This window comes from Sinocyclocheilus anshuiensis, unplaced genomic scaffold, assembly GCF_001515605.1.
Source record: "Sinocyclocheilus anshuiensis isolate Anshui unplaced genomic scaffold, SAMN03320099.WGS_v1.1 scaffold299, whole genome shotgun sequence".
Classification (NCBI taxonomy): domain Eukaryota; kingdom Metazoa; phylum Chordata; class Actinopteri; order Cypriniformes; family Cyprinidae; genus Sinocyclocheilus; species Sinocyclocheilus anshuiensis.
In genome coordinates, this window is record NW_015552565.1 from 622,732 (window position 1) to 641,205 (window position 18,474).

Consider the following 18,474-nt stretch of genomic DNA (forward strand, 5'->3'; position numbering starts at 1 on the left):
CAGGGACGTAAATTTACTCTAATACAAACTCACACACACACACACACACACACACACACACACAAAGCCATTCTGTTCAATTAAAATGGACAATACGCATGAAAAACTTCACTTCCCAGAGCTATTAATTAGCCATAATTAGTGGCTTTTGTAAGAGCACAAAGTCACCAAGCTGGACAAGACCTACCAAATTGCTCCAGTAAAAGCAATGGAATGCATTCATTTGGGCATAATAGATGTTTAATGCAAACTGAGGATAACAATAGATTAAATTATCAAGACAACAAGCTGCTTAATTTTTTGTGGAAACACTGATTTTAGATTGAAAGTTTTAAAAGAACAGCTTTTAGTAAAAACAGAAATCTTTTGTAATATTATAAATGTCTTCACTGTCACTTTTGCACTGATTTAATGTGTCATTGCTGAATAAAATGATTAATTTCTTTAAAAAAAACACCTGCATACTGCAACCTAAAACTTTTCTTTAAAAAAAACACCTGCTTACTGCAACCTCAAACTTTTCAACAGTAATGCATATTCTTAATATATATAGTATAATAAGAATAAAAAGAATAAAGCAAAAGTTATCAAGTAATACCTGATTTATAATTAAAATGTGATAAAAAAAGATGTCTTTATTTTTTAAATACATATTTTAGCATCTAAGTAGCAATTTTTGACCTAACCATTGAGAGTAAAAGTTACTAACGTCTCTAGGTTACGTATGTAACCATGGTTCCCCGAGGGAACGAGACGCTGCGTCGAAGTAGTTTTGGGAACGCCCTTGCGTGACCGCGTTCTGAAGCACGTGTTTAAGAATTAATGCAAGAATTTTATCAGCATTGCATGATTTTTATTGTCATACAGTGGGTACAGAAAGTATTCAGACCCCCTTAAATTTTTCACTCTTTGTTATATTGCAGCCACACAAAGAGTCAACACGTGCCATAGCACATATACCTGTATATATTGTGGAGCATTTTTTAGTCATTTACAATTCAAATACATTGAAGTCCCAACCTAGAACAGCTCTTTTCTGGGGTGCTAAAACAATCCAGAAGTGTCACCGCAAAGTTTTTGTTTGTAAACAGTAATTTCATCCGCAGAGAAAACCATTGCAAAGCAGATGCTACTGATGGGAGTGCTTACTCTGATCTGGAATCACAAGGCGTTTTCGGCATAAACATTAAAAGCACGTTTGCTGACTGCAGCATTGGGAATAGACGCGGAAAAAAACAGTGAGAAAACAAATACAAATGAACAGCTCCGATTTTACATACACAAATACATGACGTAACAGGAAAAGACGAATGGTGAAAACAAGAATGGATAGAAAAATAAAAAAGGGAGGCAGAGGAATGCTGGAGAACAGCTTGAATGAGAAAGCAGAGGTCGATAGCCAGTCTCTCTCTCTCCCCTCCCTCTATCTCTGGATGTTTTCTCTGGATGTTATTGCGCAGTGCTGTGACGCACCTGTTTTGATGGAGACTCAGATCTGTCAATTGGGAAGTGGGAGGATATCCCACGCCTTGCACTTTATGAATTCTGTGTCTCCTAGCAACTACGAGAACCGCTCGGAATCCGCGTGCATCTCTCTCCCTGCGGAGGAGAGCCAGTGACGGAGTTCAGGATTGGTTTGCGGGTGCAGAAGTATGACTCGCAGTCCAAGGAACCCCAACTCTTACTGGAGCTGGAGTCTCCCCTCCCCCAGCCTGCTGGCACCTTCACTATGTCTGTTTCCATGGTAGCGGGAGGTCTCCTCACATGGCGCAGGTGGGCGGATCAGCGTGTGACACGATTACACTTCCTGTGGGATAATCAAACTTCCTGTCTGAGGGACGGGAATCCCTCTTGCTCATTCTGGCATTATGAAAGCCTTCTAAACCCTCAATCCAACTATTAACATTTCCTTATCCATCTTTTCAACCACGATCAGAATTAAAGATAAAAATAACTTTTTTTTAGATGCCTAGGAAGTCTTTGAAGACCTTTGTGGTTAATTGGCTAAAGTTTCCATAGCAACATGACACTTCATACAAAGGATGTACCAGTTTTATCTTGCATTTGGCAACGAGAATGAATATAAATATTAAAATCAACACATTTAAAAAGCTCTGATGAGTGAAATAATAGTAAGAGGATGCCATAAACCAATTCAACACTTTGTAGTAAAATATTTTAAAATAAAATGAAAAATACAGAAATGAAGTTTGCATCAAAGTATGCAGATATATCGTAAAAGTATTCATTACCCAAATTAAATATTACATTATTTTAATATGAAATATTATATTATTATAGAACATTTTTATATATTAATTGACTGGTTTCAGTATATTTTTTTAACATTTTAATATCTTTTACAAATTCGTTATCCACTAAGGGGTCCATTGCTGCATTATAAGGATGGGAAGTGTGAGTGTGTGTACCTGAGAAAAGCCCAGGTTTCTGCAGCCGTTGCAGGGAGTGAGCGCCTCCCACAGGCCTGATGGTCCGCAACTCTTTTCCTCCTCTTCCATCGCCGGGGGCAACGGGGGAGTGGGCCGCTACAGCGGGGTGGAGAGATATGCATACAGTTACACACAGTCAAGAGTAGTACACACAGGTACAGATACAGATCTCAGCTCATGCCAACATGACACAAGCTTAAGATAAGTCAGAGACTGCATAAGGGGGAGGAGACAGACAACTCAGAGAGAAACGAGTACAAGAAATCTTAACGCTTAAAATTTTAAGAGCCAATCATCATTTTCAAACATGCTTTAAGGCAAGCCTCCATTCCTAGTGTTAGGCCACAAAAACTGAAATTTTGACCATATCCAAGTATCATATATAAATATGACGTCTATTTATTTTATGACACCAGTATGTTAAAAAAAAAGATCGTTTGCTGCAAGTATGCAAGGGAAAAATAATTAAATAATTCCTTTGAAATAGACAAAACATTTCAATGTTAATTAGATAATGTTGTTTTAAATTTTTTTTAAAAACTGTTTTGTGACCGGCAGGCAAAATGTATGGTCAGTAATTGTTCCTAGAATCCTTTTATAGACTTTGCAAACAACTCCAATCCCTTCAGTGAAGACTTAGGAGTTTTTGACGTTACTGGAATCAACTCAGAAGAGTGTTTGTGTGCATTGTGTCTTTGCTTGTTTATCTGGGCTCTGCAGACTTTGATTGATTGACCCGACTCCATGTTTAATTGTATTGATCAAAGAAACGCAGTGGAGCAAACCGTGATCCAGTGGTCACTGTGACAGCTAAACCATGACACACCTTCAGCAAATGACCATTCCATTACACACTTTCCTAATGCATTCTGTCCCTTACATAAGGTTAAATTCACTCCCTAAGCCAGCAATGTGTTGAAGCCACATCAAAAATATGATTCTGTTTGAGTTAAATAACAGCAGTGATTAAATCGGGGGCTGTTTTAGTGCTATAAATATGTATTTATGAGATTATATAAATTGAAGGGATACCCAGCAATGCACACAGTGTTTAGTTCTGCCCTCTGCTGGCCATAGTGAGGCACTGCATCAACAGAGAAATGCTGTTCATTATTCAAAGCTTATTAGGACTTCTTGTTATTGATGGTCTAACGTCATTGATTTCATTTTCTTGAAAAACATTTTTTTTAATATATTTTAAAGGGGCGTAATCTGATAAAAACACTTCTTTAACTGCATAAAAACTGTTCAAAATCAGCAAAAAAGCCATTTATTCTACTGCATTTCCTTCTCAATGCACACCTTGTTTATTCGAGTGAGAGTGCCGTTCTGTTCTTCGTCAGACAGCCGCCCACTGCCGAAGCTCTCCATGGACTGAGAGTGAGAAGAGATGGTCTGACACAGCTCCTCAAAGGAGCAATCCTTATCACGGCAGATCTTTATTTCATTCAGCAACTTGGACAACTCCCCTGTTACTGCGTCATCTACAAAGGGAAGAAGAAAGAGAGAGAGGGGGCAAACTATGAATTTAAATGAAAGAAGAGCTGAAAACAAGAAAGAAAAATTCCGCTTCATATTAATGGATAGCAGTATAGTACATCTTAGCCTGCCACAGTATGAAAGACTTGAATCTGTGTCATGTGATGATCTTCGTCACTAATTTTGGAGCTCATTTAGTCTTATTCTTGATAGTTAAATTCTTATTCTTACTAGTTAAATTCAAATGAGAAATTTTTACACTTATATATTCATGTACATTTTTTTATTTACCTTAACCCTTTTATATATTACCTCCATACAATTATGCAATACAAATGTACTTTTTTTTGTTGTTGTCAAACTAGCACAATATAATAAAATAAATTGAAGTTTCAAGTAATTAGGGACTGGACCATACCAAAAGCACATCAAAAATCTCTATAACAGCTTTTAAATAAACGTTTTTAATGTATCATTCATCACAACATCCGTCTTATTTATTTTTATTCTCTTTGTCTGCTTTTCAATATTTAATCTGGGACAAATGCTTGTTTTCTGGCATGGGCTCAGTGTGCTGATGTGTACTAACAGTCCTTTTGTGGCTGGCAGACTCTCAGATTCACCTGTGAGCATTACCAAAATACTGCCCCAGATGGAATCAAAGACACACATCCAGCAGTATTCAGACCACAAAAGGACCAAATGAGACTGCGCTGCACTGCAACAACTGACCACTAGGAACGCTGCTGACTGCACTTTCTTAATAATGCACATACACTAATCAAACCATCCACGCTACGTTTATGAAAAACGTAGCAAAATAAGATTTATTTTTTTAAATTAAGAACATGATGATGAATCGATTAAGGGATTTATGCGTGCAAACACTGGATTAAACAGTAAAACCTTTGCCAGAGGAAGACAAAGCAGCAGACAATGCGCTGTAATACTATCACTTGACCACTGGGTGTCGTACTGCACACTAAAATACATGAAAAACGTGAGAGAATGAGAATGAGCATTTGGATGAGCCTGTTTACTTTTGTAAATGAACAATTACATTTAGGTGTTAAAATAGCATTTATACTGTATATGCATTAAGAACTTAGTTTTCATTCAAATATATCTACACATACTTTTATGCCGTAGAGACGGGGAGGGCACAGGTGAGGGTATTGATGTGCGTGGTGTCGGTATTGGACGCTGACGGGTTAAATCTTTGTGAAAATTCCCTTTGTCACAATCCCACGTCATAAAATCTAGAGAGAGAGAGAGATAAATTAATTTACAGAACACAAACAAGTACAACCACAAACATGCATTGAAGATGTTCCATTGTGCTCAGTTTAACCCTATAAAGCCTACTGTACTATATTTGATAAGCAAATGTCTAAGGCCTCTAATTTCTAAGAAATTGTCAGCAAGATCAAACTGCTGAAAAACCTGTAGTACACAATCTGTTACATGCCTCCTGTCATCTGAGTGATAGTTTACACTTTTCAGCAAATAAAAGACCTTTTAGCTTCATTCTAAAAAATGTCTCCTTCAGATTGTGGTACACTTTTTTTTTTTAATGTGAAATCTTTACTGATTTTTATCAAATAAACGTACGATTAACTTTTATATTGTTAGTAACATTTCAAGATGGACACTTGCTGAACTGAAGCAAACTTGGGTTTATTTGATGACCCATACACCATTTTTAGAAAAATCATGTTAAAATGTGAGTATCAAATATGATACATCAGGCTTTTGAGGAACGTTTGTTTGTACATTTCTTAATCATCAGTGTATTGCATTGCATTATAAATATAATCTTACTAAGACATATTATTGGCCCCTCATGTTCTCCTATATAATACATAATGGCCATAAAAGCTTGATGTATCAAATATGATGCTCAACAAAAACACATATGCAAACTTTCATGTTGTTGTTCAATTTTTAAAAATATATAGATTTTTTTCTGACCATTATTTCATCTGTCAGGTTTTACAGGGTTAAAGAAAAGCACTTTACGTTGGTGAAAACATCTGTAATTGTAGCTCTAAACAACTATAGGCTGCACAAGCCACATGGTAAACTTGTAAACAACAATAGTTTCTGAGTCCCGTCAAAGACTCTAGATTATAAAACCACAGCAAGCTTGAGTTTGACATTCTTTCACGCAGAGGCAGGGAGGAGAACTGTAATGTTGCCTCTGTCCTGTAGGATGAAGGGTGATTTAGACTTCACATGTGTCAAAAAAAGACATTTCCGAGCAGTAATAGGAGTCCTCAACTCTCAAGACTGCATTTCACAACCCTCAGAAATGTATAACCCTGGGCATGAAGTGGATGGAAACAACAAGCTAAAATGAATTTAATTTCAAAGCCAGATAACCCCATCATATTCGTTTATGAGGGTGTGTTTTTGAAAGCAGAGATGGAACAATGGATTCAAACACCAAACGTCTTTTGTGTTGTACGATAAACTCTGCTGGAAAGAATGAGTTTAGTTGGATAAGTACATGAAGGAAGATGACAAACAAACTTTAGAATAATCCAAGATGTTATAATACAGAAAATTTCACATGTGTCAAAAAGAGACATTTCCGAGCAGTAATAGGAGTCCTCAACTCTCAAGACTGCATTTCATAACCCTCAGAAATGTATAACCCTGGGCATGAAGTGGATGGAAACAACAAGCTAAAATGAATTTAATTTCAAAGCCAGATAACCCCATCATATTCGTTTATGAGGGTGTGTTTTTGAAAGCAGAGATGGAACAATGGATTCAAACACCAAACGTCTTTTGTGTTGTACGATAAACTCTGCTGGAAAGAATGAGTTTAGTTGGATAATAAGTACATGAAGGAAGATGACAAACAAACTTTAGAATAATCCAAGATGTTATAATACAGAAAATGTCCCAATGTAGTAATAATGTGTATAACAATGTAATAAACATGTAATAATTCCTTATTCTCAATTATATCTCATCAAGAAGACACAGTATTGAAAGTATTTGCAGTTGTTTTTTCTTTCGAGAATGCAAGGGAACATGGATTTCTCATACACACTAAACCACCATTGTTCTCAATCTAACACAAACTTCCTGAAACAAATTTTATTAATCTGCAAGCATCTGCCTTCTGATTTCCACCAAGAACACGCTCCCTCATCAGCTTGTGCACGTGTGTGTGTGCTTGTGTGTGTTTTAATGGCTTTATTTGCTTTAATGTTTACATGTGTGCGTGTCTGGGAAATACTTTACCTTGAATGAGAGAAGCAATTTGTTGTGATTTCTGAGATGGATGTTCTCTTAGTATGTCTAGAGCACTTCTTCCTTGGTAATCTCTGATGTTGGCATCAATCCCTGGGGGGAAAAATTATTTTTTGGATTTTCATTTTTAGATTAGCATTAATAAATGTTTTTAATTTGCATCTTGTATATTTTGTGTAATAGCTGCTTCTTGTCTAATTATATGGTTCTTTTTGGCAGAGCACAGTGGAATATTCATTTCAATTAGAACATTCAATATTGATTGCAATAAAAATTCAGGTCGTTTTCTCTATAATTTTTAGTATTTTATTTTATTTCTGCACATATAAAGTTGATATTTTAACAATAAATCTATATAAGGTATATATATATAAGTTATATAAGTTATATATAATTTATTAATATAATATAATATTTTATTTATTAATATTAACACAAAAATATATTAAAACTAAAATAAAAGAGTTGAAACAAATAAAATAAAAAAATAGTTTTTGTCTTATGAAAATTATATAATTGAAGAATCAGGGCTGACTCCTTCCCATAAAACCCTCAAAAAACATGAAAAAAAGACAAACACAAAACCAAACATTTTTCCCAGAATAAAACTTTCCATAACAATAAAACCACAACTGAACAATCACACCGCCCTTTCCCTATGACAGGAAGTTCCCCATTCTCCAATTCCTGTTCCACAGCTGGAACTGACAGGGAAGCTGTTAGGTCACAGGTCACACATGTAGTTTAAACAAACCATGGTCATGCAACCTCCCCATCCTAACACCACACACATACACTTCTGAAAGACATACCTGAGTCAAGCAGTAGCTGAACTACATCCATCTTTCCGAAGAGAGCGGCTTCATGGAGAGCACTTCCTTTCTCTGTCTAGAGAGAGAATGATTTTAAGTCAATATTTTAAGCTTAATGCCTCACATAAAGAAGTAAATGGCAATTATACACTATGGCATCTTTACTACTGCTGCCCTCGCAGTCTATCAGCCGCGACTGGCAGGGTATTTTATATCATGCTCGCTGTGAAGTACTTAACTACACCCAATTTAGCTCTGGAAACATTTATTCAGTGTACTACAATTAACGGCAATAGTGCTGTGAATTTATTAGCCTGACTGATGGGAGCTTGAAAGAGGGAAAGAAACGGGCAAATGAGACCGAACAGCAGTTGAGACAGATCGCGAGAGAGCTTCTTGCACAGCTGAGCATGGTCATTTTAATAGGCCACCGGGAGACCGCACACGATACCCAATCAAACGGGCCCCCATCGGCCTTCATTAGTCCAGAGGCATGAGTACAGCGCCGGCGGTTGCTCTTCTCCCTGAACTATTGGATCTGTGTGATGATGCAATACACATTAAACAAGAACTTAGGGACTTACTACTGTAATACTTAATCCTGCAAAAATGTTTGAGACACTGTTTTTGTCTGGCAGTGGTACCACAGCATTAATCTGGCTCCTGGACAACAGACTCTCCAGAGTCCAGATAGATCACGCTAAGTTTATGTCTTTGTAACATTACCAGGCGTTCTTGCATTCTGTATGTGCTTTTTTAGTGTGTGTACACAATGAATTTCTTTCTTGTTCTTTCTGATTCTGAATGAATGTCTTGGGCTGCTGTATAGTTTCTCTGTTTCTCACCAATGGGATTGTGGGTGCTTACAAATAAAAAAAATCTGGGATGTTTGGCAGATAAGAATGCACAAGATCTGCTTCAATGGTATAAAAAGATCAATTTTCAACTTGAAATCAAGTGAGAACACAGCAAATTTCTGAACTGGAACTACTTTTTGGGAAGTTCTCATTGGTCAACAAATGTCTACACCAAAGAGTCCTCCTAAATTTTTGGCTGCAAGATGGCGCTCCGTTTTCACACCACCCTGCTATTTTTGATCTATACATCCTGATGCATCATTCCCATTGAAATCAATGTACTCAGTGCGTTTTCAAATGCACCCTAAAGCCAGTCACAAACCAATGCACCACACCATGCCTCATTGTGGATAAGAAAATAAAACAACAGGTATTACACACCGGATGCGTCACATTCAGTTCAAGACAGCTGCCCAAAACAGTGATTCTAATCACCAAACAGGCAAAAGTTCACTTTAAGAATGAAAAAAGTGGAAATGATGAGTTTGAAGTTTGAAAAAACAGACATTATGTACACTTAGATCGATTTAGGGCAAACATAATGGAATTTAATGGAAATTCAATTTAGTGGCACTCTGTGTCATAGCCCTGCGCCACGGACAGATGCCTAATGCAGTTACTCGTTGAAAAACAATGTGTTTGAATTTCAAAAATGAAGTGTTGCGCTTCTTGTCTGGTGTATAATCCCCTTAAGGGTTGTTCACATAGAACGTGTTTTTGCATTTCGTCATTGTTTTTCTATGTAAACATGTGCTCGATGGATGACTTCGACCATTTCGCTTGTATCTTGTGTTTTTTGCAGCATATGAAGGATGACAAAGTGTTCTAAAAATGCTCTACTTAAGTTAAAAGAAGTTAACATTTTTTAAAAGACCTTGCATTACTTTAACCACAGTCACGTCATGTTTTTAAACGCAAAATCTCATTCTGTGTGTATGGTCATCAGAAGATAAAAGCATTTCAAAAGTTCTGTTTCATTCAGTTGCAGTCGGTCATACTTTTCTCAAACACAAGAACGTATCTTGTGAACACCCAGCAAGTCTGACAGTTCTGGAAAACAACAAATTGAGGCAAATATGGGGTTGAGTAAAAAGAAGACTATGAGTCTACAGTCAGTGCTGGTATACTGTAAGACTATACCTTAAGGAACATTTTTGTACCGTATTAACCCATGTGGGGTAATATTAGTACCTTAGGTACTAATATGCATTCTTTAGGGGTTGATAAGGCTCAAAGGTGTATGTTTGAGGGTACTAAAGGAAGCTAAAGGAACATTTTTTAATGTATGTACTCTCAAGCTTGAATCTAAGTATACAAAAAATGAAACCTTTCATAAAGTTACACCTTCAACATTTATAAGATACTTGCAAAATGAGATCTCATATCCTCTGTGTTTACTTACTCAGAGAAAACACACTCTCTAAGACCAAACATAGTTGCAGGTAAGACATTCATTCTTCAACCTGAAGTTAAACTCTAGTCCAGATCACTGAATAGTCAGAATGACTAAAAAGACTTAATCCTGAATGAACGTGGTGAAGACTGAAGAGCACACTGTTCTCCTGATATGTTAAACTCAGAATTCTGTACTGTTCGGGATGAGCAGATCTCCCGAAATGTTCCCAAAGGGAAGGTTTGTACGATTCAGGTCACTTCGTGATACAAAATTTGTCCCTAAAGTATAACCAAGTAAACACACACCAGGGTAGCCTGAGGAAATCCTGGACTGAGAACAGAGTGTTCCTCTACTGCGTTTCACTTACTCTCACAGCTAGATTAATTATTCATCCATTTGAGCCCTTAAACTATTCACACACACTCTCTCTCTCTCTCTCTCTCACGATTGAGCATGACAACTGAGACCTAGAGCGAAAAGGTGTGTGTAAAGTGTGTGGAGTTCTAGAGGAAGAAGATGTCCTGCCCACACACACTGACCTGTGTGTTAACGTCCATGTCGGCCTCCAGCAGCACTCGAACAGTAGTGTGATGGCCATTTCGTGCAGCCAGATGTAGAGGTGTGTGCTTGCGTGTATTGCAGCTCATGAGGTTGGGGTGGGCGGTCAGTAGCATGCGGACCACCTGCAGGCGGCCGTACAGGGCGGCCAGGTCCAGCGGCGTTTCTCCTCGACTGTTCCTCATGCTGGGGTCCGTCAGCTCCTGCAGCAAAACACGGACCACCTCGGAGTGACCGTACTGAGCCGCACAATGCAGAGCCGTCTCCTTTTCATGGTTCTACATCAGAAAGGGAGAGACAGCATGTTACTGTAACAGCACTGTAAAGAAATTCCCTCTGAAGCATCCATTATCAAAACATGAGATGTCATATAACCCTGACAACTGTCTATCAATCACTTACTGTCCTAAGTAAGTCCCATAATGCATTGCCACTGCCCTAAGGCTATTGTCAGGTTGTTTTTACACACAAGACGATACACAGCAGCACACCCTGATCGGATCCCTCCATTGCATGAATGAAATTCAATGCTATTTAACGATAAGACAAATCAAACACAGCTGGTCAAAACTGATAACGACAAATTACTTGAAGGTGAAACATCTGAATGCATTAGCAGATTCATATCGTCATCATATAGTAATGAAATTATTAAATTCATTTAATAAAATATCAACTAGTCGACTAATGGCTTGAATGGTTGACTAGGAAAGACTTTAATCGGGACCAACCCTAGTGTTTTTACTGACCCAAATAAAAAGAGATATGGCTAGATATGGCTCAGGAATCTCCTTTAAGTCTTTTCATTGACTGCCAGGGCTTTCAAGTCTGATTGTTTAGAAACGTATTACCACAGCTCTCCCTGCAGGTGGTGTGGGATGATGAGTTAGCGGTCATAAGCATGAGTCATAAGCCAAAGATAACTCAACAGCACCCTCTATTGCCACTACTGCATACCACACTCATTCTCTTGACTCTATGTGTGTGTGTTGAAAAATGTGCAGTCATGTCTGTGGTATGAAGACAGAAGTAGCACTCGTGCAGGTCTGTCAATAAACAAGAGAACTGCAGCGAGCGGCCACTTTAACTGCAATGACTTATTTCAAGCAAATGGGTTCCTTAATTAGCCAGACATGATTGAAAATGATGATAAGAGACTCCCAGTCCCTAAAGCAGCACAAAGAAACAGACCTGAAACTGCAGACAGATATCTCTCACTCTCCCTATCGCTCTCTCTCATACTCTATGCCCTGCCTTCCTTCCTTTAATCTCCCTTTTTTAGCCTTGAATAGCAAACAAACACACACACACACACACACACACACACACAAAAAACCTGTCCTCTTTTTGGAAAACTAAAATATGGTCACCCTAAACAAAATGTCCTTAAACATCAAAAATGAAATGTATTATTATATAGCCTCCATCGTGCATCTGTATGTCGGCCAGACAGTGCAATATTCAGAGAGACAGCAGGCCGCTTTCCCACTCCATACTGTTCATGCCCTATTGGTTAATATCCAAGATGGGCTGTCATGATAAAACAACAGAAGAAGCGGCATTCGCATTCAATCAATGAAATTACATATAATAGCAATGGCGTGTCTAAAGCGATCAGCACTTTAAATGGCACAAAACAAATAATTAAAGTATAAAATATACAAACAGAGCCAACTGCAGATTGAAGTGAAGTGACATGTGGCCAAGTATGGTTACCCATACTAGGAATTAGTGCAGGACTCCGTGAGTCTCATCTCTTAGTGGAGCACTAAAGCAGATGTACAGACAGACAGTATAGCCCACGGGAGGATAGAGGATGTGTGGAGGAGCACATTAATCTTGGCTATCCTGTACAATCCAGTGCAGTTTAATGTGGATTCGGTCTTTGAGCCGATATTGTAGAATTAAAGGAATATTCTGGGCTCAATACAAGTTAAGCTCAATTGAGCATTTAATGCTGATTGACGTAAAATAAAATAAAATCAAATAATAAAATAAAAATAGATTCATCCCTTGTTTTCTTAAAAATATAAATAAAAAAATAGAAGTTACAGTGAGGCACTTACAGTTAGGTGATTTTTTTCAAACTGAATTATGTAAAAATCATGTAAACATGAATACTGTTTACATCTTGTGGCTTTACTACTGAAAGTGAGCATTTAAACGTTAACTTCAATTGAAAGTGCCTCACTGTAACCCAGATTTTTGCTTTTTTCCAAGAAAAGGAGAGACAAATAGAAATTACTTTTTTGTGGTAATCAACATTATATTTCTTTATATGAGCCACCATGCCATTCCAAACACAGGAAACTAGGTCCAAAGGTGACCATCGTACTATAAAACACATGGTTCAACTTATTCTCTTCGAAGAAGAGAGTGTTAACACGGCGGATCTGACACAACTCACAAACACATCTGGCTAATGCTGTGTATATGTGTGTGTGTGTGTGTGTGTGTGTGTGTGTATGAGAGAGAGAGAGAAATAGAGGAATTCAGAGGGCCGTCTCTTGTGGGCTCAGAGGAGCTGGAGTCAGAGAAAATGGTGTAACCTTTCATCCTCCCAACCAGAAAACAAAACATTCCTGAGTAACGCACAAAACTAGCCATTTTCTCACACTCCCTCTCTCTCAAACACATACAGATTCATCCACTAAGGATCTATGTCCACATGCTAGAACACACAAATGTTAGCTATTTAAACACTTCCTATTGAATTTGAACATAAAAGTATTTTTGAATATATTCAAAGTTTGGGGTCAATAAGAATTTTTAATTTTAAACCGAATCCTCTAATAGCTTTAATATAAAATGTATCTAACTGCTACAGAATAACCATACCCTAATTTAACTTATTTACTTTTTCCAAATAAGGACATCCCTAAATGTCCCAAAGGAGCTTTCATCAGATTTGGCTTACCTCTATTGACAGATTTGTCCCCAAAGTATAGTAAACACACACTCACACAGAGGCTTTTCTCATTCCATTTCATTAGTCGAGCAGCTTTTGCCTCTCTGTAATAGGTCAATAAATCTGGCATCAATCTACAAATGGACACACCAACGGCTTCTTTATATGCATTTAAACAAAGCAAAACTCCGTCTATGGCATTTATTAGCATATAAATTAAACCTTTGTGTTTGAAAAGACAAAGTAGCAGGCACTTGGAAAGACATGAGGGTGAGTAAATGCTGACAGAACTTTCATTTTTGGGTGAACAATCCTTTCAAGAACCTGTTCACTTAGCTGAGTGATACAAGTAAGTACTCTTCAAGTAATTTAGCAGAGACTTCCCTTAATATACGGTCATATGCTGTAAAATGGGCCTGTCACAGACTGTCATGTTATTTTCTGTGAAAATGCAAATCTCTTGAGTGACAAATCACCTGCAGGTATGTTTGACGCGGATCTTCAATATGAGCGTGACAGAAATGCATTCAGTGTTCAGATTGATTTTATGTCCTTTCAGATGAAAGAATGATAAATGGAAGCTCTCCGCTTTTATTGCATTTACAAATCTGGATGACGCAGAGGCTTAAACAAATTTTCATACATAGAATCTATAGATAAACGCACCCCAATCTTTCAATACAGAACACAATTTCACAAAACTTGACATTCCTTATTGGAGGGTTTACAACCCTTGTGTCTGTTTGTGTCAGCATTAAAACTATCAAACACTAGCTGGAAATCATGGGGCTATAAACAGCCTCTACATAGCAGTACTGAAATAATAGCATACCCTCTGACACGAAATATATGAATATTATACTCGGATATGAGTAATGTCCAAGTCATAAAGAGCTCAGCATCCCACACTGCAGTGTAATATACGCCGTAATGTCTGTGCCACCGGCTGTGTGTGTGTCCAGGTCTATGTATCATCACTATTGCATTGCTTATTGCTCGTAAAGTGCTGCACATATCCATTTAGAGAAATGGATGTAAAATGGAGTGAAAGTAAAAAAATGTATCAGTCAGGATTATGCAGCATTCATAACTGACTTGAGAAGGCCCAATCCAATTAATTTCCTAAAATTTAGTTGAATTCAACATTCCTTTCATGAATTGAAAACTCAAAAACAGACCCTAATCATTATTAACAGACTACTGACAGTGTAAATGAATGCCATAAACTGTCTTTGTCTCTCCAAAATGCACTCATGCTGGCGGTGAAGGTCTATCCATCAAGCTGATGGTTTAGTGAGTTGAGGAGGGCTGAAGATTGGACGTAATTGTTTCTCCGGCTTGTTTGGTCAGTAAGAGTGAGGCATATGGCAGGAGAGAGAGCAGCACTCTTCCCTGCAATGAGACAGCATTTTAACTGCAGGTAAATACAGGCCTTTCACAGAGCTGCTCTGATTCTGCTCAACAAACCCTCCATCAGCCCATCAGCACGCTGAGATACGAGGAACAGGTCTGAAACCGTCAAAAACCTGTTAAGAGTGTGTATGTGTTCCTTCTCAAATGCATGGTTGACCATGTACAGATGTTTTTTGTGTTAGTAAATGTGTACTATTAACAGCAGACTAGTGTAAAGTGCTCAGTAGCGCTCAATACTAGTGCTTGTTATTGCTCAGGTTTGAACAAACCCCTAAAAGTTCAGCTCATTCTCCACCATTTCGGACATAGATGATACCTTAAATTCTGTCGTTTATTTTAGGGAAATGTGGGCAATTACTTTTCAGATGTACCATTTTCATCTGCCACATGACAAAATGTGTGAAAATATCCCACTGACTTACTGATTTAAGAAGAAACCCAAGTCGTACCTGAAAAACAAACTGAAAAAAACCGGAATATTTTTACAGATTTGGGGGTGGCCATGTAAGAAACCACCTAGCAACCACACAGAATTCCTTAGCAACCACCTAGCTGACAAACACACAAGAAAATTCAGTTCACCCATTGAAACAAGTCCAACAAGTCCGCCTAAGGCCCAAAACAAATCTGACCTTAACTAACTTGTTAGTTAATGTTAGTTGATGCATTAATTATCGTTAACTAATTAGAACTTATGGTACAGTGTTACCAAATTACTTGATGAAGTAGTTTAGTTCAAATTGAGTTAATGCAACCATTGATGTCTTTTAAATTGTTACATATAAATCTATTACCCAAGCTACGGATTGTAAAATTAAACATTTGTGATTAGTTTTTTTTTGGTTTTTTTAGCTTACATTTTACTCAGCATTAATTTAGCATACTGCTATCACAACATGCTAGCTTAGCCAATACTGCATCTCGTGGCAGGGGAATGGTTAAGGATTTTCAGATTATGAATAAAGATTATGAAGACAAACATCTTTTTCTCTGGATTTATTTGCACAGATTAATTGTTCACCACAGGACTAGTGATGTGTGTTAACAAAGTCAGTTTGTGACTTTAAGGTTTTAGTGTAACTGACTTGCACTGGGTATTGGCTAAGTTAGCATGATATGCAAATGTTATGATAAGATGAGGGGTAAGCTTACAAATAGTACATTTGCTCTAAGGGTATGTGTGTGTGTACCTGCTCATTAACTCTGCTGTGGGACGGCCCGTGGTGGATCAGTATCTGGACTATGTCCACGTCACCTCTCCATGCGGCCAGATGCAGAGGAAAACAGCCCTTACTGTCTGCCACATTAGTAGAGGCTTCAAACTGCAACAACTTCAACACCACGTCCCTGAGAGAAAGACAAATAAGAAAGATTTCATGTAATTGTGTGGCCGATTTTCATTCTTATATACCAAAAATCTCATAAATCTTCTTTGGTACTATTTAACTTCATGAAGCTTTTTGCAGGCACAATATGAACGGGGTAATTGTGCTCTAATCATAATACATAATTCAAGTTACATAAAATCCCTCTCCTACTCTGGCCTCATTCTAATGACAAACGTTTAAACCACCCTAAAACCCTGAGCTAATCTAATTCCATCCTGCTTTAAAAAAAATCAGACTAATCTTACACCGCCTCATCCCATAAACCCCTCATTAACTGAATATAACGCCACCCACCTCATATACCTCACACTAATCTGGCTGTATCGAGATTCACAAACCCCGCCCTAATCTGACCCCACCCCTAGTTCATAAACCCGCCCTAATCTGACATCACAGTCTTCTGATTCTTATGTATGTGAGCTAAATTACACCTCTATAAAGTAATCCTGATGTCTAGTGCTTTCCCTTTTTAAATCTATAACACCACGTTAGGAGAGACTGAAGTGTGTGAAAGCGTAAGCTCATTCATTTGATTTAGCACCCATTAACTTACATCTTAATGCAGTTATTCACTTTTCAAGAACCTGTAAATGAACTGGAGAATATGAGTGTTACCTGTGTCCGTTCAGAGATGCGTGGTGCAGAGGTGTGTATCCTGAGCCGTCAGCACAGTTCACATTGACGCCTCTCCACATACTGCAGAGGAGAAGAGAAGATCAATCAGTACAGCTCTGTAATAAGACATCAGTACAAAACTACTAAACATCTACAACAAAACCATATACCGCAGATATACGGAGTTATTTTTGTACAGAGTTGATCTGAGAGCTGATACAGCAGAGTTTGAGTACACCACACTCATGCCAAGATTGCTATGGGAATCTCCTGTTTCTCACGATCTTCACAGGACCTTAAATGCTGCTTAGAGAACACACAGACACATTTACCTTAAAATCTAAATGGGGAAATACCACAGATCAAGGGTTTTCACTTTTTGTTGCCAAGAACCCCCAAATACGATAAAATTGTGAAATAAAAACATCTACTTATATTAGTACAAACTATTCCTGAATGAATGTCACAAAATAAGGAGAGATTCCATAAAAAATATGTAAATTTGTTTGTTTTATTTCTGTTATTATCATCATCAGATTATTTGTATTTTTATTTCTATTTGTATTTCTACTTTTTTTTTTAAAGCAAGGGCTATAAAATCTTAAGACAAAATACAAAAAAATACAGCTGTTGATAAAATCCTCATGATTAATCTTACAAATATCAAATTCTATTATCAGAAATCTGTTACAAATATTACATTAAATATAATTAATATAATAATACTTAATAAACACATGAACTATGACAGCCCTAATAATATATTTTTTGATTATTTATAAATCTGTTTTCCAACTGAGGGTGTTCATGAATGTCCTGATAGGTTTTGTCAGATTTAGTTCAATTTTTATCCATTTTAATCCCCAAACTATGGAAGCGCAGTAAGGTGTTGCATATTTCCTTGCAAATAAATAAATAATCACACGGTGATGGCAGAAAAACATAATTTATTATCCAGTAAATATTTGTTGATAAACGTAATTTATTCTCCAATTCAAGAATAAACCGAAAGCACACTGGTTTCACACTGAGAATTTGTTTCAAGATTAATGATTTATAGTTTAATCAAGGCAGAGGCACGCTTTTAGTTACTTTCTCTCTATTTCACAAGTGTTAATGCCTGAGAATAGTTGCAACCGAAGTCCATAACTAGAACATGAGCAGTCAATAGCACTGATGTCTAGACTGATAAGAAGACTCACCCCAGACAGACATGAGGAGGACTAAGGCCACGACCTGCCATATGACTCACAGCATGACTGACCAATCACAGGACAACAGGAAACACACACACACACACACACACACACACACACACACACACACACACAGGG

At 37.5% G+C, this 18,474-nt stretch overlaps 1 protein-coding gene across 5 annotated transcripts in view; it reads right to left on the reverse strand.

The window, feature by feature from the left end:
• anks1b (ankyrin repeat and sterile alpha motif domain containing 1B) overlaps positions 1 to 18,474 on the reverse strand; it is a 156,804-nt gene that overhangs the window by 95,040 nt on the left and 43,290 nt on the right. For all 5 annotated transcript variants that reach the window (XM_016455556.1, XM_016455555.1, XM_016455554.1 and 2 more), the window contains exons 2-9: positions 17,141 to 17,221; positions 16,328 to 16,484; positions 10,798 to 11,094; positions 8,006 to 8,081; positions 7,185 to 7,286; positions 5,066 to 5,188; positions 3,753 to 3,934; positions 2,430 to 2,546 (exon numbers count right to left, since the gene is read on the reverse strand). In XM_016455556.1, the coding sequence (XP_016311042.1) occupies positions 2,430 to 2,546; positions 3,753 to 3,934; positions 5,066 to 5,188; positions 7,185 to 7,286; positions 8,006 to 8,081; positions 10,798 to 11,094; positions 16,328 to 16,484; positions 17,141 to 17,221 (1,135 nt within the window). The remainder of the gene's footprint in view (positions 1 to 2,429; positions 2,547 to 3,752; positions 3,935 to 5,065; positions 5,189 to 7,184; positions 7,287 to 8,005; positions 8,082 to 10,797; positions 11,095 to 16,327; positions 16,485 to 17,140; positions 17,222 to 18,474) is intronic.